The sequence below is a fragment of the Ictalurus furcatus genome, chromosome 7 (assembly GCF_023375685.1).
Source record: "Ictalurus furcatus strain D&B chromosome 7, Billie_1.0, whole genome shotgun sequence".
NCBI classification, from domain to species: Eukaryota; Metazoa; Chordata; class Actinopteri; order Siluriformes; family Ictaluridae; genus Ictalurus; species Ictalurus furcatus.
Genome location: NC_071261.1, coordinates 16,893,321 through 16,920,871, shown reverse-complemented (window position 1 = coordinate 16,920,871; position 27,551 = coordinate 16,893,321). Strand labels below are relative to the sequence as shown.

Here is a 27,551-nt window from a genome sequence, read left to right as displayed (position 1 = left end):
CTAAAAGTGTGATCAGTCCAAATCTGAGCTATGGAGTTGAAGGAAACCACAGAGAGCACAATTTGTGCAAATCCAATGAACATTCACCTCATGCAGAGCACCTAATGCTCAAACAGAGGACTTAATATGCAGTGGCTTTTGACTGGCTTGAGTGAGCCAGTTCCAACACCTGGACCAAAATATGGTTACATGGTTGTAATTTTTTTTCTCCTAGATGGCTATAAGATTTGAAGTGTTAATTAAATGAGTTATTAAAAGCTGTTGCCCTAGATCCTCACTCTCTCTCTCTTTCTATAGCATCTATCTTACACTATACTTATTAAAAATAGCCAGGGAGAGTTCAAATAGTTGGAGACCTTTTGTATACCTCTATTCCACTAATATTTTGCCATAAGACAGATTATGACAGCGTGCTGAGAGTGTAATTGAGTCTTGAAAAAATACTGGCCAATGTTGAAATGTAGGGATTTGTAATGATAAATGGAACAGAAAATGGGTTTAGATTTACTATATAAAAGTCTCAGATATTTCTTTGTGTTTTTCTTTTTTTCATTTACAAAGTAAAACGAATTTGCTCTGAAACTCATACAATTGCAAAACAGGATCTATGTTGTACCAAATATAATTTGAGTTTTAGCTGACTATGTACATTTACATATACTTTTCAGCATTTAGCATGTAATAGTACGTAACTGGTTTTGAATAATCAGGTCCTATATTCAGCAAAATAATGTGTGTTTTTAAAAATGATTCAAGAATACATAAATTAAGTGTCAACTGTGACAGACACTGGGGTATTTAATATTACAGACTTTGTCACCTGTTTTTCTTTTAATATCTGTATTTTTCAGCATGCCTGGATTGAATCATCTTTGCAACAGTATCATGCAGGTGCTACAGCATGATTGCTGGAGAAATGTAAAGTCCTTAAAGATACTGTTAGTGTCAAGATATGCAAATGACTTGACTAGAATGAAGCAGCTCTGCTCAGAGCAATCTAAGCTCCATGAATATCCTTATTTTTTCAGTTGGGTTGAAAAACATCTCTGTTATAAAGATGTACAAAAATGACTAAAGGCTGAATTGCAAAGAAACAGAGGAAAAACTCATACAAATGCATGAATTACCATGCACATGAATTTACATTACATACCTGATAAAACCACAAACTACAAATTATTCTGAACTCACAGCCATCATTTTTACCCCTTCATTGGAAAATATCCAATTTTAAATGGAAGACATTGTAGGATGCTGAAATGCTTCCATTCAACATTTTGTACACGTTGTCTATAAGACCTCAAAGGCTCAGATCAATAATGATGTGCTCAAATATCTGCGTGCTTCCCTTGAAGCTAGAAGCGAAGATGAAGTCCCTGCGGTATGTGGAGACCACAGTAAAAGAGCGTGGGGCCTGAATGTAGACCTCCTTGAAGCGCTCAAAGACCTTGTCCTCTGCATTCCAATGGTAGACTTGTGAGAACGTGTAGTCACTACCTAAAGCCAAATAATAACGATCTTTAAAGGAAAACGGCTGAAGGATCATGGAACCTCTTGAAGGAAGGGCCTGAATCTCAGAGAAATGCTTGGCAGTCCAGTGTAGGACTTTGGAGTCACCAATATATCGCGTCATAGCCAGATACAGGTCCTCTTTTATCCAGAATGCTTTGACAGCCACTACATCCTCCATGTTGGGGATTTCACCCTGCAACACAAACTTCTGTGCACCCTTGCTCCACTGGTAGATGACTGGAACTTGGGAACGACTAGCCAGAATGAGGTGAGCCTTGCCATCCAGGTTCACAAACTCTGCATCAGTATCACGGAACCACTCGTGCAGTGATTGATAGGAGTAGAAGCCTTTGTCGTTCCACTTATAGAGGGTTGAAAGACCAGCCTTAGAGCTGTCAGCAATGATAAAGAACCATTCGTCACCAATTTGGAAGGTCTCTATGTCATTGGGCTTGGAGATCTTGGAGACTTCAATGTCTTGATATTTGGTGAATTTGCTTTGGTCTTCATCAAACTTATAGATGTGAGAACCGCCAAACAGCTGGGCAACAATCATAAATACCAGATTTTGGATGATCACTGACTTGCAACCAACAATAGACTGACCTGAGGATTGATAAAGAAATAAAGTCACATCTTTAAAACAGACCTATAAACAATAGTAAAGATCTTAAAGGAAAAGTCTACCCTGAAGCACATTAAATATGTTAATATTGACAAATATGTGATTTGTTCAGAGATTCTGGTGCTAGTTTGTTAGTTGGTGATGTATTTTCTAATTCCTCTGAGATATTAGCAGTCTTTACCATGCCACTGTCACACTGCTAGCTCAGGTACAATGGCTTTTAATAGGAGAAAAAGTTTCAATGATCATAAACATAAGAGATAACAGTCAGTTTTTGCTGTTAGTTCCTAAAAACAAAAGAACAAGAGCTTCTTTTCTCACGCTCCATTTTTATCAATGTTCAATATCAATGTGAAATACAGTGTAGAAATAGTGGCAAACATTGGACTTCATGTACCAGAATGCACTGCACAATTTTGCAGAGTTACAGCAGACAATCTGCTAATTAACAATCTACGAGATAGTAGTATGATGGTGTTGATGGTGGTGTTAGCGTCAAAGTTGATGCTTTGGAATCTAATCTGTTTGAGTAGAGTGTACAGATGAGGCGGTGCGAGAGCTGGACAGAGTAAGGAACTATAGCTCTGCTAGTGCACTGGTTGCTTTAGGTAGAGAGGAAGCGAGGGCTAACTCCGCTTGATACCATAGCAGGCAGTTTGATTGGCAGTGTGGGTAATAGGATATCAGTAGCCAAAGTGAAAACAAACCATTGATTAAATCGTTAAAAAAAATATTGTGCAACACTGAAGATCACATATTGACAGCTGCTAAAATAATAATAAAAATATATAATGTATGCTGCTTAAAATTTCAGCACCCACATTGTAAAAGGCCTGCCGTGCCCCTGCATATTGATTATAAATAGTTACATACAAGTCATTTAGGATGGATTTTTCTTTTAGTCTGTTACATGCTGTTGTGTCTAGAGTACACAACAGTAACACCCCCTAACACTTTAGGGGGTGAGATGAGGCCAGGTTCAGAATGTCCAATTTTATATATGCAAATACAAATTTAGGTTTTTTAAAAAAATATTAGTGCTCTTAATCGGTAAGGTTAAGTGCTGCTGCCCTGTACAGTTAAATGTTTTCCTGCTTTAATAGTCTTCATATATCAATATGTCAGTTAACTATCCAATTAAGTCAGCTGTATTAGAGGTGGAAATCGGCAGTCCTGCAGGCCGAGATTGAGAGAGGAAAAAAAAGTGAACAGTAGTTGGTAGTTAATGACACGAACCTTATTCAAAAAATGAATATATTACTTGTATAATATATTTTAAGTATAATAGCAACAGAAATATATATTTTATATAGAATATATTTTTTTATGACAGTTGTATTCTGGAAATTAGGGTTCTGATTGTGCTTATTTAGCTTATCCTACCTGTAATGTTGTCATAACTCCTGAAGTTCATTTCGATGTGGTCCCACTGAAGCACCATGCAGCTCTCTATATTAGGGGCAGCGATGGTCACGTACACATCATTCTTGTGGGAGAACGTGTCCACAGAAAGAGACTCAGTGGTCACAGACTGAAGTGGAATGAAATCTGTATAAACAATATTAGCATATTAGAAAGTTCGCATATTTCAGTAAATGTCATTAAAACGAATTGAATCTAAACGTGGCTCAGTGGTTAACGCACTGGGCTATGGATTGGAGGTTGTGAGCTTAAACGCCAGCATTGCTACATGCCACTTTTGGGCCCTCAAGCAAGGCCCTAAACCCACCAACTGCTCACTTGTGTCCTGTCTAAATTGTAAGTCACTTTGAATGAAAGCATTAGCTAAATGTGTTAAATTCGTATGTATTAAAAATCTGGCATGGTGTCTGTTGTTTCAGCTAAATTTGAAATATCTCTTTCATATAACTGCACACAAACACACACACACACACACACACAACCTGTAGAGATGCACTCATCATGGAGGCTTGTCATGTCATTGAGCCTCTTGCCCTTCATCTCCTCTGGGCCAGCACACAGGATATCTGACACTGAGGCGTTGGTGCTCTTCAGCCACGTCATCAGCCATTTAGCACGGCAGTCACACTCGAACGCATTGCCCCTCAGGTCTCTGTTGAAGAAGACAGTTAGCCAAAGGGGATTCTAAGAGGGCAAACAAAAGGTTTGTGACTAAAAACCTTTTTGATCCAGCGTTACCAAAAATTATAACAAAGCACTGAGTATACACTTTCTAATAAAAGGCAACAGATTAAATGGACCACCATGTGAGAGGAATGATTTAAGAAAAAGCCTTTAATGTACAACATGAATTGAAAAACTAATACAAGCTGAATTACACTTTGGCCTCAAAACGTCCATGATTTCATTCAGTTCTTACACATCTTCTCACCATCTGCAAAACCCAGCTTTAAACGCTCTACAGAAATTTGACCTTTAGAAGCAATTACATGCGTATATTATTTCATTATAATCCAATTTCATTCATCCAGATCCAAATACTGTATCTGTAACTGAACATTCATATGACGCACAGAATGAATTTCAACACAATTTGAAATGTAAGCTCACAGCTCTATTAGCGACTCCAGATCACTGAAGAGATCTCTTGGCAAGGCTTTGATGTTGTTGTTCGCCAAAGACCTGTAGAAGGTACAGACAGACTTAGTAGCATTGGAATCACTTTCATAACAGTGTAAATCGAAACATAAGATGAGCAATATTATAAACTTACAGATGGGTCAGGTCCCTGAGTCCTCTAAAGGAATATTTTGATGTGGTCTCAATCTTATTGTTTTCAATAAACCTAGAAGATTTAGAAGGATTGTATAGTATAAGTAAGGCTAGCACGAAGAGGAAAAGAAAGCATGTATAAGCAAAATTGTGGCAGAAAGTAATATTTTTTTAAAAATCTGTACATTTGCAGTAATATGATACTGTGCCTATTTAAGACAGTGATCTGATATAGCATTATAGTATGAGAGGAAGGGGAGGATGGACTTACATAATGAACAAAGGGAATTTATTTAATGCAATCTAACCAGAGATGCTTCCATTGTGGTATAAATGACACAAAAGTGATTTCACTTACAAATATTCAAGGTGTGGTAGACCAGAGAATGCATCATCTTTAATTGTGGTAAGAGAATTTGAATTAAGTAATCTGTAGAAAACCACAGAGAGCATAAAGAACATAAAGCACTGCATCAATAATTAATAACTGAAGCAGCTCAGACTGCATCGTAATCTCAGTGAGTCAGTTGCAAATGTGTTATACCATACACAACCCTTCATCCTTAACCCTTTAACAAATATCTTCCATATATCATTTATTCAATACAAGAGCATATCAGAAAACATATTTCCTACCCAATGCAACATCAGATATTAATACAGATTCTGATCTATTTTTATCCTTTACACAGTAAGTCAACAACGCCGTTGTCCTCCATAAGTCACAGACAGACCGTATCACTTTTCGGAAGAGAAAGGGACAGCTATGCTGATTGTCTCTTCGACTGGACCCTTCGTCTACAGGTTTTAGAGCAAGTTATTAACCTGCCTCTAAACGCCATCCTTGTTTTCATTGTATATCAGTTCATTCGAGCACAATAATACTTTTTTTGCCCACATGATGAGACTAATTCAAATACTGAAGATAATAAGGAGCGAAAATGTAAAAATGCTTTGAAAATGTAATACAGCACCACGTCCATCAGCGATATACTGTATGGTCTAGGTGTATGAAGTTTACTTTATTTCCTTGAAGTACAAATCACACGTTTAGCATGCTTTTTATGAATCTTGGCTCTGGTTGCACATCCTTTTCTACTGTAGGCTATGTATTGATCATCAACAGTGTACAATATATCCTGAATTCCCCATTACTAGCCTACAAATGATCAGAATATTATTCCCTTAACAGGCTAAATCTCTAATACTTGTCAGCTAACAGAAAGAAGATAAGAGTGGGTTGAACATTCAGGTTTTGGACTTACAGCAGCTGGAGAGATGGCAGGTGTGCGAACATGGCCTCCCTGACCTCAGAGAAGGTCCCATTCACAATGCTCCTGGAAAAACGTAGGAGCATTTGTTCACGTGAAATGGACACATATGACGTGTAACGACGTTAACTATCTCTTCCAGAAATGACAGATCATGGCTACCTATGATTATTTCTATTATTCTACCAAAATACATTATGCTGCACAGTGCGTTGTTCGTGATGGCATCACACACGTCACTCAGGTAGTGTATTGATGGCTTTATAACGCGCAGATCTCAGGTGGAAATCTTGTTTATCTCGCGATAAATGGAAACACTTACAGTGAGCTGACATCGCTCGGTGTGATCCGCGGAACATATGTAGAGCCGACGCAGATGATGGACTCCTTGGAGCAGCTGCAGGATGGAGGGCACTTCACTGCCTTTTTGCCCGTGTGTCCCGACGGCAGTAAGCACAGCAGCACGGTGGACGCGATCACAGCGTAGCGTGTAATAACAGATCGCATGGTGATGTTGTCGGGGCAGTTTGCATGTGTGAGTGAGAGAGCGGATGGAGCTGAGGTGAGGAGGCTGAGAGCGGTCCGCCCTGCACCATGAGAATGCAGCAGTGAACCAAAGCTACTGACATCAGCAGTTCAGCTGCAGCTCTCTCTCTCTCTCTCTCTCTCTATCTCTCTCTCTATCTCTCACTCTCTCTCACTCTATCTCTCTCACTCACTCTCTCTCTATCTCTCTCTCTCTCACTCACTCACTCTCTCTATCTCTCTCATTTTTTCATTATCTACTATGTCTCTCAAAAATTTGGAGGAATCTAAATGACTAAATAAAAGGACAATTTAAAAGTCTCTCTCTCTCTCTCTCTCTCTCTCTCTCTCTCTCTCTCTCTCTCAAAAAGGGTTCAAATCTGAAGCTTTCTCTGTGGCTGGGGTGCACTCACCGCCCACTTTAATAGGAACTTCTATGCAGTTATCCAATCATTCGACCATGTGCTAGCAGCACAATGAATAAAATCATGCAGAAGCAGGTCAAGAGCTTCCGTTAATGTTCACATCAAAAATCAGAATGTGTGTATGTGTGTGTGTGTGTGGGGGGGGGGGGGTTGGGGTCATGATACATGAACTGTGGTATGGAAGTTGGTAACAGAAGGACTGGTTTGAGTATTTCATAAACTGCTGATCTCCTGGGAAGGGAATTTCACACACACAACAGTAGAATTCACACAGAGTGGTTTGAAAAACAAAAAAACACTGAGTGGGTGGAAATGCCTTGTTGATAAGAAAAGTCAGAGGCCAGATTGGTTCGAGTTGCCAGGAAGGATATAGTAACTCGTGTAATCATGCTTTACAACCGTGGTGAGCAGAAAAGCATCTCAGCATGCACAAAACATTGAAACCTTGAGTTGGACGGGCTACAACTACAGAAGACCACATCGGGGTCCACTCCTGTCAGCCAAGAACAGGAATCTGAGGCTTTCATGGGCACAGGCTCACTCAAACGGAACAGTTGAAGATTAGAGGGGAAAAATCACCTGGTATTTTTCCTGTATTCAACTGTCCAATTTTGGTGAGTCTGTCCCCATGAAAGCCTCAGATTCTTGTTCTTGGCTGACAGGAGTGGAAGAGTGGAATCAGATGTGGTCTTTTGTTGTTGTAGCTTATTCACCTCAACGTTTGATGTGTCGTGCATTCTGAGATGCTTTTCTGCTCACCATGGTTGTAAAGAGTGCTTATTTGAGCTACTATAGACCTTGTCAGCTTAAACAAGTCTGGTAATTCTCCTCTGATCTCTCTTATCATCAAGGTGTTTCAGCCTGAAGACCCTCCGCACACAGGATGTTTTTGGTTTTTCACACCATTCTGTGTAAACTCCGAAATAAAGAGACCGAAATACTCAAACCAACCTTTCTGGTACCAACAACTATTCCCCGGTTAAAGTCACTGAGATAACATTTTTTTCCACATTCTGATGTTTGAGGTGAACATTAACTGAAGCTCTTGTCCTGTAACTGCATGATTTTATGCACTGTGCTGCTGCCACATGACTGAATGATAGGATAACTACATAAATGAGCAGGTGAACAGGTGTTCCTATTAAAGTGGATGGTGTGTGCAGTGTACCGGTAAAAATGAAGGTAGATAACTGAACTGTAATTAACTGTTAATCTAAACCAGGGGTGTCTAATCTTATCCAGAAAGGGCCGGTGTGGTTGCAGGTTTTCATTGCAACCAACCTGAGTCTATTGAAAGCCAAGATCAACTGATTAATCAGGAGTGGCTCCTGCTTGGTTGGAATGAAAACCTGCACCCACACCGGCCCTTTGCGGATAAGATTGGACACCCCTGATATAAAACTTTACAGGCACACTACAGGTTTATGCACCTTTCTACATAAAAGATACATACACTACAAGGTAACGGTACACTATATGACCAAAAGTAGTTACACAGCTGATCATCACAGCCATATAACTAAAGTTCATCCTCCCTTTGCTTTTATATTAACCGCCACTCTTCTGGGAAGGTTCTCTACTAGATTTTGGAGCGTGGCTGTGGGGATTTGTGCTCATTCAGCCACAAGAGCATTAGTGAGGTCAGGCACTGATGTTGGGTGAGGAGGCCTGGTGCACAGTCAGTGTTCCAATTAATCCAAAAGGTGTTCAGTGGGATTGAGGTCAGAGCTCTGTGGCTGCTTGAGTTCTTCCACTCCAGTTTTGGCAAACCATCTCTTTATGGAGCTTGCTTTGTTATGCTGGAACATGTTTGGGCATCTTAGTTCCAGTGAAGGGGAATCTTAATAAAGCTACAGCATACAGACATTCTAATCTTTTATTAGACAATTGTATGGTTTCAATTTGACATATAGTGTGCAATAAGTATACTTTTGAGTGTACCACCTCAGCAACAAGGAAGGGTACACAGTGTTGCAGTCAAACTGTTAAAATACTTAATATATGTTTCAGAACATAAACTCACAGTGCTCATTAATTTCAGCCAGAAAGTTTTGTTTAGTTTGTGATTCACTTTATCATCACAGTATTCAGTGTGGGGATTGAAAGCAGCAGTTAGTTACATCCATCCATTTTCTATACCGTTTATCATACAGGATCACGGGGAACCTAGAGCCTATCCCAGGGAGCATGGGGCACAAGGAGGGGTCCCAATCCATCGTAGGGAATATCCCAATTACATACACATTCACATACAGACACTTTGGACATGGACAATCAGCCTACATGTTGGAGGAAACCGGAGTACCCAGAGGAAACCCCTGCAGAACATGCCAACTCCACAATCAGGGCCGCGGCAGGAACCGAACCCCCAACCCTGGATGTGTGAGGCGAACATGCTAACCACTAAGCCACCGTGCACCCAGCTAGTCACACCTAATGAGCTATATCCTATATGAAATAAAACTGTCATCTAAATCAAGTAAAGCAACACTCAAAATGGATGAGGCTTGAAAATGACGAGAACCTTTTTGTAGAGTGAGATCAGGGCCAGCAAAAGCATCTTAAAGATCATCTGACAGAGAGAGAGAGAGAGAGTGTGTGTGTTGATTATGATGTTCACTGTACCATTCAGCAATGAACATTGTACTGCGATGCTTCAGGGAAAGTCAAACAAGATTGATTAAAAACATACAGTAAATCTTTTATTCAGTCATATTAACACACATCCTACATTTAGGCTTAGGTATGTTACATCTCTTAAAGTCCACCAGGTTATTTTGGGGGTACAGAAGAAGGCAATATGTCGTTGTTACATTCACATGTAAGCTGGGTGTTTAATGTTTAACTGCAGATCAGCACCTCGGAGAGAGATGGGACGTTCTGACTGTCAATTCACTGATGATTTGATCCACAAGCTGTGACTACTAATAAATTGTAATTAATAAATGTAAAACCACATCAAGCACTGGGAGGAGCAGTTTCCCCAGTGAAATCGGTACTGGTGCCATCATAAGACTTGAGCTCTGCAGTGAGGCTGATCAATATTTCATAATCATCAAGCACAAGTTAATGTCCGGCTCTTAGCCACTCTGTACAAAATGCTATGGTGCAAAGTCAGCAGCAGGCTATAAAGTAAAGAGTGAGAAGGGAAATAAAAGTGGGTACAGATAGAGTGCAAATGAATAAACTGTTGACTCAGCAGAGAGAGAGAGAGAAAGAGAAACAATTCACAATCCTGGCATTGCAGTGGCAAAGATAAAGCAAGTCAGAAAGAATAAGTATATTTAAAGTAAAAACCGGAACAAAGGTGGGAGTGGAGAGAAAGCAAAAGGGATGGTTTCAGATCATCTTCCATGAATTATTAATGGTAGTGTTGCTGCGCTGAACATAAAAACCATTATCCAGTGCTGGGAACAGGCTGACTCAACACCTTGTTGCTAGAAACAGATGCTGCAGATCTCCTCAGCTTGACAAACAAATACAAAACTTTGTCAATACTTATACTACAGCGTGTCCCAAAAGTCTCCATGCATTGGGGAAATGAACATTTTTTAACCAAATGTCTTACAAAATTTTTCCTACTCAGTTTATATATATATATATATATATATATATATATATATATATATATATATATATATATAATATATATATATATAATATATATATATAATATATATATATATAATATATATATATAATATATATATATATATAATATATATATATATATATATATATATTTTTTTTTTTTCAGATAGCCTTTAAGAACGCCTTTGACAAAAGAAGAATACTGTAATGAAATCATATTCATGGCTGGATCGGGTAGCTGTCACAATGTTGTAATAGACTTTAACAGGAAACATGGCGACCACATCACACACGACACTGCTCCCAAACTTATTAACAAATTCAAAAAGACTGGAAGTGTTGAGGACCAACCGAGAAGTGAACGTCCACTGACAAAGGCACAACCAACGTGTTGCTGGCATGCTGTACATAGTCCCCTATGTATGGAGACTTCTAGGACACCCTGGACATCTAGACCTAGTTTTTCCTTATTAATGAGAATGATGAAAAACAATGGAATATTGGTTTAACCTCCTAAACTCATTGGAATCTTGTATGTACAGGATGTCCAAAACGTCAGGAGTAACAAGAAGTACCAAGAGCATTATCTCTACTCTCTCATCCAATATTAATGCCATTTTACCAATGAGGAAAAAAAAAATCTAAAAATGTGCATTTGTAAATAAGTAAATAAACACAGAATCACATATTTGTAGTTTAAATCCCACTGGCTCCTAACTTTTTGGACACCCTGAAGTTTTCTGCTTACACTTTTAGCAATAAAAGTTCCATAATGGTTCATTGGATAGTTAAGGGTTCTAAGCAAGTGATTATGCTTGGAAACTTCTGAAACTACTCCATTTGTTATAGAGCAGGGGTGCCCAATCTTATCCGCAAATGGCCAGTGTGGGTGCAGGTTTTCATTCCAACCAACAGGAGCCACACCTGATTCCTGCTTTCAGTAGACTCCGGTGTGACTTCTGATTGGTTGGAATGAAAACCTGCACCCACACCGGCCCTTTATACCCCTGTTATAGAGAATAACATAGACTCTTTGATGGTTCCCTCAGAGAGACAAACCGAAGACCCTGGCATTAGTGTGGATTTTGGAAACTGAGGAAGTTAGTCCAGTAATTTAGGTGTATGTAAATGCCTGTAGTCCAGTACAGAAAAAAAAAGAAATGATACCTTTAGGGTGGCACAATGACACGGTGTTTAGCATTGCTGCCTCACAGTTCCAAGGTCCCTGCTTCAATCCTGAGCTCCACTCCAACTTCAGTTTCTTCCCACTTCCCAAAAACATGATGATAGGTGGACATGTTATGTTACATTTCCTGTAGGTGTGAATGTGGGTTTGCATGGTGCTCTGAACTGGACTGGTGTCCCATCTATTGTATGTGTAATGAGCAATGCAGTGAAACAGAAAAATGTGACAACATTGCATGTGTAATGCAGACGTATGGATTAGCAATCGGGTGCCGTGTACCAGATAATGATCTCAGGCAAGTCAATTCAAGTGCAACAAAACAGTCACGGCTTCATATATCATACTGAAATTAGAGAAAATGCGTAAAATCCAAAGATTTGAACCTATGTTTTGCAAAAGCTTATTTAGTTAAGGAAAATGGCACTCGCTGGAACAATAATTAAAGTTTGTAGCATAGATTGCATACTGTGCCTGTTTAAACAAACCTAAATTTTTAAGTCAGAATTCTAAAAAAAAACAAAATAAAAGAGAGAGAGAGAGAGAGAGAGAGAGAGAGAGAGAGAGAGAAAATAAGTGCCTATTTTAAATGTCTACAGCTAAACATCCCCTCCTGAGACACAGAGCACATGCACTCTTACACACTGTAAGTGGATTAGTAGAGGTGATTGTGCATTTCAGTTCTTGTGGCTTCTGTTCAATTCTTCAGGTATAGGCTTCATAACCTCTCATATGTTTCCCTGTAGGCTTCCCATTTGTATTCTAAACAGGTTCTTATCCTTTGCGGTAGCACACTTTTATATCCAGTGCTACTGATCCACAGCATAGCGAGCAAGCATATATTTCACAACTAGCCCCCTTATTATATCCTTCATCAACTGCCGATGTGGATCAGTAATACCAGCTGGGTGTATGAATATAGCCAGGTACATATCAGTCTTACCAGTAATAAGGGTTCATTAACTGCACTGGCAATAGGACTGGTTTAGTTCCCATTGAGCAAAATCTCACCTTCCTGTGATACCGTATCGTATATCATCAGGAAGGTCTTCACGTATCATAATATGATATTTATGATATTTTTGTCACCCCTAGCATCCATAAACCATTAAAGAGCTTCTATAAATAGCGACCAGGAAGACTATTTAAACTGATTAAATGAAATAGTTTTATTAATAAATGTCTTCAGTCATATCCTGGACCAAATATTTTGGCTTGCTAGAGAAGACAGCAACTAAAAACCTCAGCAGGTGATGCTTTTTAAAGCTACTTCCCAGTTCAGTACAAAACAGGAAACTTAATTGGCTCTTTTATTCAGCTTTGTCCAGAAGAGAAGGGCAATACAGACAGATCTCACAAACAATCTTTTTAAAGGCGGTATTTGGTTCAGGGAACAGTTTGGTCATCAGGACCTGAAGGCGATGATACTGACTCACACTTCTCTCCCTTTGTGTCTTTCTTAAGGGCCTTGAGGCACTTGTCCAGCCTTTTGATGGAGAGCTCCACGTCTTTTCTGGTGATGCCAATAGCAGAAGCAGCATTAAGGTATGGGCATGGGTAGGCATCCGAATGTGACATGAAGCCACGAAACGTGTGTCCGCTAACAGTTTGTTCGGTTCCCAGTGGCACAACCCTGAAACAATAGAGAGGAAACTAGTTCAGGAACAATTTTAGAATCTATCAAGACACTTCCTGTGCCACTCTTTTAAATGGATGTCAAAACGTGATTGTAGAATCAACCTGCAAAAAGAAGAGTAGAAGGAATTTTCCTAAAAATGACAAGCAAATTTATTTACAGCATATTTGTCAGAATCTTTTTCCCCAAAGTGGCTTCCAACTGAGAGAAGACACAATCCAAGCTTATGAGGATTAAGGGCCTCGATCAAGATCCTAACAGTCGCGCTCTGTTAGTAAAAACATACATCTTTTCATCACTAGCTCAGACAGGTGCAATTGAAATGACCAAGCTGGATAGACATTCTAGTCAAATAGATTTTTATGCCGTTTTAGCTATTTTAGGACAGCTGCAGCTGCTCTGTAAAGCTAGCTGAAAAAAAAACCAGATTCTCACAGTATTTCACAGAGCAGTGAATTCCAATTAAATTAAGCTGGGACTCTGATCAACAGTATTTTAATTAAGGACATCTCATCATGTATGGCAGCTCATCAGCAGAAACTAAATCCCAGCAAAAATTAGCTGCTGTACATCCCTGGAGATGCATCCCCATGTCAATATTTTGTGATCTTCCTCAGCAACTCTCAGATCGCACAATCTGACACTGCACGCAACCTTAGAGTAGTTCTGGACATTCTTCTTGTGTCACATTGCTAACCTCAGACTCAGTCATACAGATTTCTCCTTTGTAACATCAGGAGGATCTGGCTATTTCTATCCATGGAGGCCAATCAGATGCCTGTTCAGTCCCTTGTGTAGGTCTGCCCTAGCATCCACCTGATGCAGAACAGATCTGCAAGACTCAACCTTCCCCAAGTTCTCCCACACCACACTGATACTGTGTTAATTCCACTGGCTCCAGTATAATCCTGCAAGCCAAAAATGCACTTTAGGCACTCATCACACCCTGCACTGCACCACAATCATGTTGAGCCTCTAGCAACACTTAACCCACCAGCCCACAAGGTATAAGGAAGACATACATCATGAATCTTTACCGTCCTGGCACCCAGGTGGTGAAATGAACTTCACCTGGCTGTTTTCAAATGAAGACAGAAGAACCACCACTCACCAAGCACTCGTATTAACACTTCTATTTAAAAAATAAAATAAATAAATAAATAAATAAATAAATAAATAAACAAACTCCCCCAACATGGTTTTAGCTCGATGGTATTCTTAGTCCCTGACCTTATGAATTAGCATGAAGATGTGTGTTTTTTTTAAAATATATATAGAGGCTACAAAGCACTTCTATAAAGTTGCTCTGGTTAGGTGTGCCTGTAAAAAAAAAATGCTGTAAATATCAATTTAAATGTTTTTCCGATCGAGTCCTTTTTAACAAATTAACTTGAGTCAACTGACTGCTCAAAGTGTGTAAATTATCACTACTGCAGGTTTGCAACATGGGGGAACTGAAAAGCTCGATCTGAGTTAATATTGAATGTGAGACCGGTTATTGCACCATAAAAATACAACAGCTTGCCGTGTTCTAATATGGAAATACAGCCCGGCAGCACCAGTTGACCAGAGGAAGTGAGTGGATGCATTCACAATTTGCATATTCAAAACCTAAGTTTCATGATAAGGATAAAGTTTTAGGTGCTTCTGTGCATTATACTGTTATCTACAGATATTTTTTTTTAGGTAAATTTATTACACAGTTTAGTATTCAAAACAGAATAAAGACATATGGTCAGGTTTTGTGTGGCTAACAAAATTATATTAATAATTATATAATTATAATCATAGAAAAAAAAGAGTCACGTTATAGTCTTGCATAATTAGTCTTAAATATTACAGCTTTGAAAATTCACTGATTTAATGGCTCTAAATATACTCTGAGACAATCATGACTACCACAGCACAGCACGCATTAGTATATCTATTAGAAGTCCACTAAACGTGTTAGACCATGTATCCATCAACTCACCGAATCAGAAAAATCAATAGAAAAAGGTCTTGATGTGTACGCCTAAACCCATTAGACAACTGGATAACACTGCAGACATGCAGTTAGAAGTTACTCTCTTTTGCTTAATGCTTCCAAAATATTGACCTGAGCCTCACTTTCAGTTTACTGTATCTGGTGATTTTTAATTTGATTTTAAATTTGTCATTTGGATTAATGATGTTTGCATGCAGTGTATTGTTATCTCTAATGAAACTGATTAATTCTACACAGAGCAAATACACTTACACCAAGAAAAAATGACTAGTGCACCAGATTAGTTGCATTATAAAAAAATAACTATTTTATAAACAAAAAAGAAGAATAATTTATATGGACAAACTGGTGCTTTTTTTTGACAACATAAAAATTGCTAATAGAAAACATTAGTGCTGAACAAATATAAAGATACAGCAGGAATTGCTTGAGTAACTTATTTATGATAACATAAAATATTTATGTATCTCCATCACTGCTGCAGAGAAAGACATAAGAAAGAGATCTCCACTTGCAGTTATGAAACTGGGCAGCAATACTAAATCCCCTCATTAATACTAAATTAGCCCTCACATTAATATGCAATTCAGCAGTTTATCCATTCTATATCCACCGTGAACCGAAATTGGTTCTTACTGCGGGAAAATATAATGTGGAAAAAAACTTTTGGAAACTTAACCCTTTAGGACCTGTTGATGATGCTCACTTACATACACTCACATTACATTACATCTTTACCTAGAAACTGCACTCTAGATAGACTATATAGTATAATATATTCTAATAGTAATATATAATACTATAGTATTAGTAGAAAATAATACAGTATGTTATAATGAATAACTTTAATAAAAAGGTAGGAGTTTAAAGAGTTGATATAAATGAAGAGGTTGAATTATTAATATTCAAATCAAGAATTTGTAGAAAGAACAACACATTTGGGAATCTTAACCTTAACTTGGGTATATTAACAAGTGTATAATTAGGATAATATAGGAATATAGTGTATAATATTGAGGAAAAAAGGTCAACTACAGTGGGAATGAAAATATAACGCATATTTTGGTCAGGACTGCCCAGTAGGCAGAAAAAGCTCACCTGGCTCCCGACACCTGCCTGGTGAAGAGCATAGAGCCCAGCTGGGTAATGGCTTTATCACAGTTAGCCTGAAGAGCATCCAGGGACATAGCTGAGGAGGACAAAATGACAAAAGCCTTTAAGCACAAAAATGTATTTTATCGTCAGTTCGCTAACTTAACTGACATACAATAACTTTCACAGGGAAATAAGTGATGCGGTGTGTGACAGTGTTTTGCTGCAGACTTGAAATGATGACTGCTTCACACTATGTAATATTTTACACTTTTATATAAGGAATTCCCTCCGTGACATCCAACTTAAACTGGCCTATGAGTCTGCAGTATTTAAACAGCAACTCAGAAAAATGTGAATACCCTTAATAAGATTAAGCAAGAATAAAATCACTAGAATCATTTAGGTTCATGTTTCCTCTGATTTCCAGCTCTCAGATTTCTATCAGTGCGTGCGTGTCTCACCCAGTGATATGGGATTATGTGGTGTATGCAGCAGTCTCTCTCCATGGCTATCAGCCAGTATCTTCAGCTCTTGAACCAGGTGGTTGTACAGCTCCTTCAGGCAGTACGAAATCACAGTTATAAATAGCCCTACAATAATCAGCCATTTTTTGCTGCACACACTGTTTACTGCTCATGTTGCAATTTTCCATCTGCTGACATACTCCCTCCATCTGCTTCTCTATTCCTCACTCCTGCTGTCCTCCTATCACCCGCTCCCTCCCTTTCTCTTTTCCTGTCTTCCTCTACATGCCTTTATTAGCATCCCATTAGCTCTCCTCATGCTTTAATGGTAGTGGTGTACTATAAATAGCAGTGCTGATGGTTTTACAGTTCAGCACTATTACAGAGGACAAAATGAATCTATGCAGCAACACATGATAATTCCTGTGTTAGCATAGTAAACAAAAAGGCTGTTTCGTTTTTTTTGCACGTTTGTTTTTATCCTCAAGATGCTGTCATTGAAACATATTGACATGGTGAAATCCTCTAATAACAGCATTAGGTTGATCATTCAAAACAATTTTTATTATATTCATAGAATAGTGAGGTCATAAACAAACCTAATGCTTTAGTTATTAATATTTCACAACCTCTAAAATGACAGCTGACATTTATATTGTGTGTCCTGATGAATGACCAATAGAAATTGTCCAAAATGAAATCAAAATGCATTGGCTATAAAATCTGTGGCTATAAAAACTATCAGGGTGCAACTCAAACAAACAAAAGCAAAAAAAAAAAAAATGCAACATGATTATCTTTTATTTCATTTTGTTCATTAAATCATGTGTACAAAATAAGAAAACAGAAACAAATCTAGTCTATTGAATGCTTGTTATTTGAAAATACACAATTTAACAGAATGGGTACAAACCTGATTTTCCATCAGGTTCCATCCATCATATATACACATACATACACCAGGGTCTCTCCCTCATTATATTATATTATATATATAAATATAAAAAAATTGTTATTTTTTATTTATTTATTTATTTATATACACATGACTGGCTGGAAGGTGTGCGTTAGAACCGGACATACCACAGGTAGTTCTGGCCAGCTTAAATACTGTTCTAAATTAATGTGCTGCCTATAAACAACTGTAAACATAGTAACATAAAATTAAACTCACAGTGTGGTATTAGTAGAGATGCGGCACACTGATTCACACATGCAATCTCTCTCTCTCTAATAACTATTTATTACAAATCCATTCAAATAAATATAATCTTATAGCACTACTTTATCTCTGTGCATGATTTACAGCGGGCAGAATTCTAGATCTAACGACCCGTATATAAAATAACGAACGCAAAATTAACCGCTGTTATCAGTCTAATTTTGCAAACATCAACGACAGCTTTAACATGTCAATGCTGGCAAGTGACTGTGGTAAAACAGGGTGTGCGTTACACAATTTTAATGCACTCCGCTTCGCGTCAGGTGGTTCTTTTCCTCCATATCGTGCACTCAAATCGTGTAATGCACACCTAGCCGTGGATTATCCATATTTTTATATTATATATATATATATATATATATATATATATATATATATATATATATATATATATATATATATATATATACATACACACACACACACACACACATACATACATATATACATATATATATATATATATATATATATATATATATACACACACACATACATATATATGTGTATATGTATATATATATATATATATATATATATATATATATATATATATATATATATATATATATATATATATATACATACATACATACATACATACATACACACACACACACACACAAACAGTTATTTTTTTCTATTGGCTTATTGGTTTATGATACAGATAAATGTTCCTTTGTTCCTTTTTTGAAGCCTGGAGAGGAATTATTGCAGCTATTCCTCTGTGACATGGCCATTTATCCACTAACGCTTCAGCACATGCAGGTGGCTCATGCACTAAAACACTGCACAGTTGTACACAACTACCACAGCCTTTTTATTTTGAAAGCTCCCCCTCAATCAATATTCCCTGCCGGCTCTCTTATGTTAGCAGGTGCTGCAGAGAAAAGAACATTCCAGCATATTGGGCACTGAGTGCATCAGTGCAGTGTGTCTGCGGTTTACCTTTCTCTCAGACAGGAGTTTCTTATAGCCACTGGCCCCGAGACTGAGCAGAGTGATAAGCACGTCCAGAGAGGGGGAAGCTGATGCACGACCTGTTGGACAGCAGTAAATCAGGATAAATTCAGACAAGGGCAAAAATTTGATAATAAAAAGCTATAAGGGTGTAACAGAAAAAGAAAAAGTATTTTTCACATTTATAAAATATCTGTGCTAACAGTTCTGACAGAAAAGAACATTCTGATAGAAATTGTACAGGATATGGAGTACTCAAAATAGTAAAACCTGTCCCATAATAAAGGAATGCACAATCAATATTACAGCATTTGGTATTCACACTGCAGTAGGAGGGTGGGAATAATAAGGAACAACAGTTTGAGACAAAAAAAAAAACATGCAGAGAGAAATAATATCTCAAGTCTAACAACCACAGCTTCAGAAGCTGAACATTGTGTGTTTGCATGAAATCAGCTACATAGCTAATAAACCGAATGGGCTCTTTATGCTGAACTGTTTATTGATCTGAAATGTTGATAAAGTGCTCAAACTGAGTCTGTCATTTACAAAACACATTCACAGAGACAAAGGGGAAGTGATTCACACACTAACCAGGGTACATTTTACTGATCTCTTTAATGAAGTCCTCATCAAAGCCTGCAATAATGGCACCTCCAACAGGAACCATGAAATTTTTGTCCAGGCTTTGAACAAAGGCATCAATTCTGCCCAATCGCGCACCCTGTAAATACACTCAATTAGCTCACATGTCTGAACAGCTTAACCAAAGCAAGACAACAGCAAAATGTTAGAGTTAGATAAGCATGTGTGCTTTACCTGTTGTATGAGGTGCATGCATTTGGATGACTGCACTCCGTAAGCATTGTTGACTATATGAGGGATGTTATATTTGGCACACATAACAGAGAGCTCTTCCAACCTGTACGACGAGAGGCATGAAAGTGATTTGAATGTCTTTTATGTATTTATCTTAATTGTAGACAGGTTATTTCTTAAAACTTAAATATGCCCCTGACGGTGCATGAGCAGCTGTTCAAAAAGATGCGGTCGACTGGCATCACTTGACTCAGAGAAAATATATGATAGCCTTCGCCCTTCCTGGTTGGTAATCTTAAATACAGTTGATTGCAAATTTTTTACATTCTCTTTATACAGGTGCATCTCAAAAAAATTAGCATATCGTGGAAAAGTTAGTTTCTTTCTGTAATTTAATTAAAAAAGTGGAACTTTCATATATTCTAGCTTCATTACACATAAAGTGAAATATTTCGAGCCGTTTTTGTTTTAATCTTGATGATTAGATGGCTTAGTTGGCTGGCTAATCACGCACAGTAATACCATGGTCAGTAAACCAGTTACTAGAAGTTTTGGCACTGTGGGCAGGTGCCAAGTCCTGCTGGAAAAGGAAATCAGCATCTCCATAAAGCTTATCAGGAGATGGAAACATGAAGTGATCTAAAATCTCCTGGTAGATGCTGCATGGACTCTCGACTTGAGAAAACACAGTAGACCAGCACCAGCAGATGACATGGCCCCCCAAATCATCACTGACTGTGGAAACTTCACACTGAACTTCAAGCAACTTGGGTTCTGTGCCTCTCCACTCTTCCTTCAGACTCTGGGACCTTGATTTCCAAATGAAATGCAACATTTACTTTCATCAGAAAATTGATTGTGGTTGTGTGTACTGAACCAGACTGAGCGATTAAAGGCTCAGGAACCTTTGCAGGTGTTTTGAGATAATTAGCTGATTAGAGCCCTTCTCAGGTCGACATATCTGTATCATAAATTCTTTACTCTAATATTTTGAGATACTGGATTTTTGATTTCCATGGCATGTAAGCCAAAATCATCAAGATTAAAAGAAAAAAAAGGCTTGAAATATTTCACTTAATGTGTAATGAATCTAGAATATATGAAAGTTCCACTTTTTGTATTAAATTACAGGAAAGAAATGAACTTTTCCACGATATTCTATTTTTTTTAGATGCACCTGTAATTGACTACAGAACTTTTTATTATGTGTACCATTTCATTCCATGGAAAGTTGTAAGAAATATTATGTCTGAGACAGACCATAACTGGCCAGTTGACCTGCCTGTCAGGGACGCGAGGAGCAAAACAGGAAGTGGTGGAATGAACACACAGAATATTCTCAGCTCCAAGTTCCTCGATCTTCTTCTCCACAGCCTCCAGGTCTGTCCTCAACTCATCTCCTTCCAGAACATTCTCAATGACCACCGGCTCAAACCCTGCTCATATTTAGACCAGACAATACAGGTATTTGATATCTTTTTTGACATAAAATAAATATATTGCTTATGTGTTTATATGCATCTCTCCACTAAAACAGAACAACGCTGACTATGCAGAGAAGCTTTTTGTATTATAATACAATATCAGTACAATATATAGCATAATATCAACAAAAAAAAAATCAATTATAAAGGATAGGATACCATATAATACCATATGAGAACTATGGTAAGATGTAGCTAACTCAAGCTGTCTACCTGCAATAGAAATATAATCTTGACTGTACTATGTGATCAGCTTTTATTTAATTAATTAGTTTAATTATTTTTAATGTCATACTACAGACATACCAGCAGTGATCATGGATTTGAAACAGGACTTCTGGTCAATGCGAGGCCAAAGAATGTAGCGTGTTGATGGCCTCCTGTGTCGGAGTGTCAGGAAACACAACGTCAAGCTCATTCCAGTTGCCATGGGCACCACAAAGCATGATGACACACTTCTAACACCTGTGTGAAGAAAACAGCTTCATCCAATAAATTCATTAATACAAGAAAGCAAATTTATCCAAGTAATCATGTGACATTCACCGCTAAATCGGAGAACATCCAGCACTACTGAATTGGTGATCTTGTTGAGGAGACTGGAGCCAGCGGCCTTCGGCTGAACAGCAGCAATATCACCAGAGCGGCCGATGCCATGGATCAATCTAAGACAGAGAACTGAATATGAGCTTCAGCTTAGTTTGTAACATGCTTGGACCTTTACATTATTCTGCAACACATTTATTTCTAGTTCTTTTACTTTTAAATATGACATTTATATGTCCTCATATAGATATATAAGAGCATGTAGGCAAACACAGCATTCACTAATATATATTCAAATTGTTACACCAACATTTTAATCATAATTCTTAATTGAAGGTTTTCGATCTATGAACTATTTGTACCCACTGTATACTTTGTTGTGGAACGGAGTTATAATTTGATGACTGTTGCTATTGTCCTGTAAACTTCTTGTGTATTACAGGTATATATTTAAGGCAAGACACTCAAGGTAGAAATGCAGAGTTTTGTCACATCAGTTTTTTCAGATTTTTAAATATGATAACGACATGATGAGTGCTATGTGGGGCAGAGCTAAACTTTCAAAAGTTGCTCATTTACACATAATGCAGTAGTCGTGAGGTGCCAATACAGTGAAATAAACATTTGCTGAGTATTTTAATTACAACAGTTTAAGTGAAAATGTTAAATGTCACTCACCATGTCATTATCCTTGAAAAGCATGTTTCCTGCTATGTACACAACATGACAAATTAAAGGAAAACATGCTGACATGGTTATGTTGCATGAGGGATAATTTACTGGCATGGTTAGACTCCACTTGTCCACGTGAGCACCTTTTATTCTTTAACGTCCTCATCCACAAGTCATGAATGGTTTGAGAAATATGAAAATGATGTAAAGCATATGCTATGGCATATGGTGGTCTCGACCACCATCGTGAAAAAAGGACAACTGAAGAAATTTCTTTTGAAAGAACAATATTCAACACTCTCCTACAGATCCAGAAATGTGTAGAATCTGTGCGAAAGTGCACTGAAGCTGTTCTGGTGGCTCATGTTGGTTCAACACCCTCTTACTAAAACATAAACTGTCTTTTACTTTAATTTGTCACCTGTCTGTCATTTGCTTTAGAAACTGTATAAACCACACTTACTAGAAAGGAAACAATGAAAATCTTTTTATTATATTATTATTATTATATTCAGAATAAAAAATATAAGTTTTTGGAAGAATGATCCAACGGCTAGATTTCCTGTTTTACAAAGGAAGCACATGCATTCATTTTTTTATTAGATTAAGCCCCATTTGCATATATAAAGTAACACTTTGAAAATATTTCAAAAACAAAATATAGTTGTATATTTGTACGTGTGTCCAGTACAAAAATATACTGTATACTTGCATATATCTGATTGATTACTGGCAATCAGCTGGCAAAGATTAATTGTGATATTATATAAATTATCCTATTCCCTTTTTGTGCCTTGCCTTAAGCTATTTGTGTCAGGCCTTACCTTTGCCATTTGTTACTAAAAGATAGTCAGAAACTTTATTTACTTTCATGTTTAATGCTGATATTTGGCTGCTCTTCATAAGGTGCATGTGCATTTTACCCTACTGTTATGCTTATATTATAGAAGTGGCATAAAAACACAGCTTGTATGACAATCCAGTCAAAATGTAATATTTGTGACAGGTGCACCCAGATGTGATGCATTATTTTCCCCCCACTGAGCTCATAAATAAGCAATTTATAAGTTGTTATAGATTTCTATTAATTGTTACCAAAGACAGTGGGAAACACACATATTGCAGCTCTTGGATTGACACTGAACGCATGGCGACTGGTTGAACTACTAATGTAATAGTTCCATTCCTCCTCATTTTACACAAAGTTGTGCCGTTGCTCACCAGGCCACCATTCTACCAATGTAAATGAAACTTAGCATGTAAGTTACCTGTAATGTCTTCGGGCCACCAGGCCAGAGGCAACTCGGCCCTCTCTCTCTCCAACTCCACAGTTCCCCAAGAAATTATTACTGTCCATGACTGCGAGCTCATTCAGAAAGAGCTCTATGGTGGTTTCGCTCCATCCCTCCTCTGGACATTTGCCCTGGGAAGACAGGGAAACATCTCACAAATAGCACCTTTACCTATTTAGAAGAAAGCAAGTGTTAAGTAATAAGGTACAGTTCAATCATACAGTAGCATCTAGGCACTGCAATTACAGTAGTCTACAGTGAGCGATGAGCATGATATTAACTGAGAGAGCTAAAATCTAAATCTATAAATAACTCAACAGTGAAACTATTAGGGCTGAGTGATGCATTATATAATGATGTCTCATAGATGGCATAAAAAGAATGATGTGGGGCAAACTATTACACACGCACATATACTTAAGAGCATGCTGTTCACAGACTTCAGTTCAGTATTCAACACAATCATCCCCCAACAACTGATAACGTGGAGCCTGGTGGGTTTAAACACCTTCCTCTGCAACTGGATTCTGGACTTTCTGACCGGGACACCTCAGTCCATCGGGATCAGCAACTCTACCACCAGCACCACCACACTGAACACCGGCGCCGCTCAGGGCTTTGTGCTCAGTCCACTGCTGTTCACACTGCTGACTCATAACTCTGCTGCAAAGTACATTTCAAATAACATCATCAAGATTGTTGATGATACAACAGTCGTGGGCCTCAACAACAACAATGATGAGTCAGAATACAGGGAGGAGGTGAACCAGCTCGCAGAATAGAGTAGAGACAACAATCCATCTCTTCATGTTGATAAGACTAAAGAGATGATTGTCGACTTCAGGAGGACCCAAGTGGACCACTCACCACTGCACATCAATGGAACAACTGTGAAGAGAGTCAAAATCTCCAAGTTTCTATGTATGCACATGACAGAGGACCTCTCCTGGGCTCTCAACACCACCTACCTAGTCAAGAAGGCCCAGCAGCGCCTCCGCAGGAAGCGGAGAGAGCCAAACTTCCCCCTCCCATCCTCACCTTCAACAGAGGGGCCATAGAAAACGTTCTGACCAGCTGTCTCACCGTATGTTACGGGAACTACACAGCCTCTGACCGCAAGACCCTACAGCGAATTGTGTGTACAGCTGAAAAGATCAGTGGAGTCACTCTACCCACAATCGTCACCTCATTCAACAACCGCTGCATCCGCAAAACCACCAGTATTGCAAATGACCCCTCTCACGGACTCTTCACCCTCCTGTCATCTGGCAGAACGTACAGGAGCATCCATGCCACCACCAGCAGACTCTGCAACAGTTTCTTCCCTGAGGCAGTCAGATTACTCAACACCCTGCTGCTTACCAATGCTCACCTGGGCAAGCCAAACACCTACCCCAGTAAGATCCAAAAACAACAAAGCTGCATGCATCGGTCACTCTTGTGTTACGGAACTCGTTTTTGCTGCCAATATTGCTGCTATACTTGGGCTGCTACACTACACAACAGTTTAAAGCCCATGTTCTGTGTATTTATTGTTTTGTTCTGTCTCACACTGTTGTGTATTTACACTTAATGTAGTCCTGCATACTGTTCTGTGTTGCACCATGGTCCTGGAGAAACGCCCGTTTGTTCAATTGTACACAAGCTATATAGAGGAATGACAATAAAAACTAGGGCTGGTAAAAAATAACGATTTTCAGATTTTACTCAATCTACAATTTAACGAAACGATACGAAACGTTTACCTTAACAATAAGGCTCACACAATTATGTTTAATTACTTTTACTTTGAGTAACAAACATTGTAACAAGAAATCATAAATATGTGCGTACAATTTTAAACATTTCAACAATACAACATTCAGGACGAGAGGCGAAGTAGAGATAATATTCACATTCTTTCAATTAAAGCACCCACATTAGGAATCGATTCAATAAATCCGGGAATTTCTTGAGAGATTACTTTACTTGAGAGGATGTGAATATTATCTGTACTTCACCTCTGGTCCTGAATATCACCATCTTTCATGTTGTGAATTTTGAAAATGGTTTTATTTCTTAAACACGTTTCAAGTTGTTAATGAATTTCAGTTTTGTTTTTTTTATTACAGTTATATGCATTGTACAGTTTCTGCTCCTTGTGTGCATTGTATGCACATATTTATGATTTCTTGTTACAATGTTTGTTACTCAAAGTAAAAGTAATTCAACATAATCGTGTGGGCCTTACTGGTAATGAAAACGTGTATTTCAGTAATATAGCCAAGTAGGAGGGTTTCAGTTACCAGCATTTATATTAAAATATTGATAACATGTCTGCAAAACTAACATTTTAAATGAAATATTGATAACTAATCGATATTGAATTGAAACCATATAAATACGAATCGAAACCATATAAATAAGAATCGAATCCATATAAACAAGAATCGAATCTATATAAATAAGAATCAAATCAACACCATGCAAATAAGAATCTAATTGAATCGAAACCATATAAATAAGAATCGAATGCATATAAATAAGAATCGAATCCATATAAATAAGAATCTATTTGAATCGAAACCATATAAATAAGAATCGAATGCATATAAATAAGAATCGAATCCATATAAATAAGAATCTATTTGAATCGAAACCATATAAATAAGAATCGAATCGCCAAATTGGTCGCAATACCCAGCCCTAATAAAAATCCACTCGACTTGACTAAATATTTTAAAGATTTTACTTTTCACTCAAGTTGCTGTCAATAAAAGGATTTGTAATGAAAGCTGCTGTATTAAATTAGAAAAGAAGGCACAACAGAAGCATTTTCACTGATGCTCTCAGACCTTTGGACCCCCCTGTATATAGTCGTGCTGTCTAACAGGTTGTTGTTGTTTTGTTCTTTGGATATTGTTGGCATATTTCTGGTGGTTGAGGTGCTCAGTACAGGGTTTTATGAGAAGTCTACCTGCTCTAGCAGAGTCCTGACGAGTTGCTGATGACCGCGGCGAGCCTGGACACCCTGCCGCACATAGGAAGCGGACACCAGCTTCTCACTCAGCAGGAAGTTTTCTTCATTCATCCCTCAAAGCTGTACAACAAACCGACACGCGCCTGAAGGCACTGCTGGGTTGTTACTGTTTTCTTTAACTAGCTAGCTGTTTCGAGCCTGCACTATGGCTGAAATCTCCCACCGCTTTTATTGTTAATCATTAACGTGCTTCGGAAAAAACTCATTCAGTGCACTTACGAAACCCTGGCTAAGGAAACTCACCAGTCAGCATGGGTAAATCCTAAATGCTATTGATTTGGATATGCAATCCACTAGATATGGTGTATAACACATTATTTCACACCCTAGACAGGGCACTTATCTAGGGAGAAGCAAGCCGCTTTAGCTTCCAGCCCATGACAACCGCTATTACACTTCCTGTTTACGCGTCCCTTAAACTCCGCCCACCGACACAGTTTTACTATTTCGAAGTAAAAGTCCTTTCCGCTTCCGTTGGAAGCTGTAGGTCTGTTACTAGATTTGTCAAGTATAAATAAACTCAAACATT

General features: G+C 38.1%; 2 protein-coding genes across 2 annotated transcripts; both read right to left on the bottom strand.

Annotated features, from left to right (window-relative positions):
• Positions 1–356: 356 nt before the first annotated feature.
• lgi2a (leucine-rich repeat LGI family, member 2a) lies at positions 357–6,777 on the bottom strand. Its single transcript, XM_053628977.1, has 8 exons — positions 6,425–6,777; positions 6,097–6,168; positions 5,190–5,261; positions 4,833–4,904; positions 4,670–4,741; positions 4,042–4,211; positions 3,521–3,685; positions 357–2,118 (listed from the first exon to the last, which is right to left on the bottom strand). Exons 1-8 carry the CDS (start codon positions 6,607–6,609, stop codon positions 1,301–1,303), a joined length of 1,626 nt encoding a protein of 541 aa, XP_053484952.1. The 5' UTR covers positions 6,610–6,777; the 3' UTR covers positions 357–1,300.
• Positions 6,778–12,966: 6,189 nt separating this feature from the next.
• Positions 12,967–27,428, bottom strand: sepsecs (Sep (O-phosphoserine) tRNA:Sec (selenocysteine) tRNA synthase). Its single transcript, XM_053628975.1, has 11 exons — positions 26,960–27,428; positions 23,980–24,134; positions 22,040–22,158; positions 21,800–21,958; positions 21,292–21,445; positions 20,010–20,112; positions 19,785–19,914; positions 19,179–19,270; positions 17,006–17,099; positions 16,548–16,638; positions 12,967–13,459 (listed from the first exon to the last, which is right to left on the bottom strand). The coding sequence occupies exons 1-11, from the start codon at positions 27,071–27,073 to the stop codon at positions 13,213–13,215; spliced, it is 1,458 nt and encodes a 485-aa protein (XP_053484950.1). The 5' UTR covers positions 27,074–27,428; the 3' UTR covers positions 12,967–13,212.
• Positions 27,429–27,551: the final 123 nt, after the last annotated feature.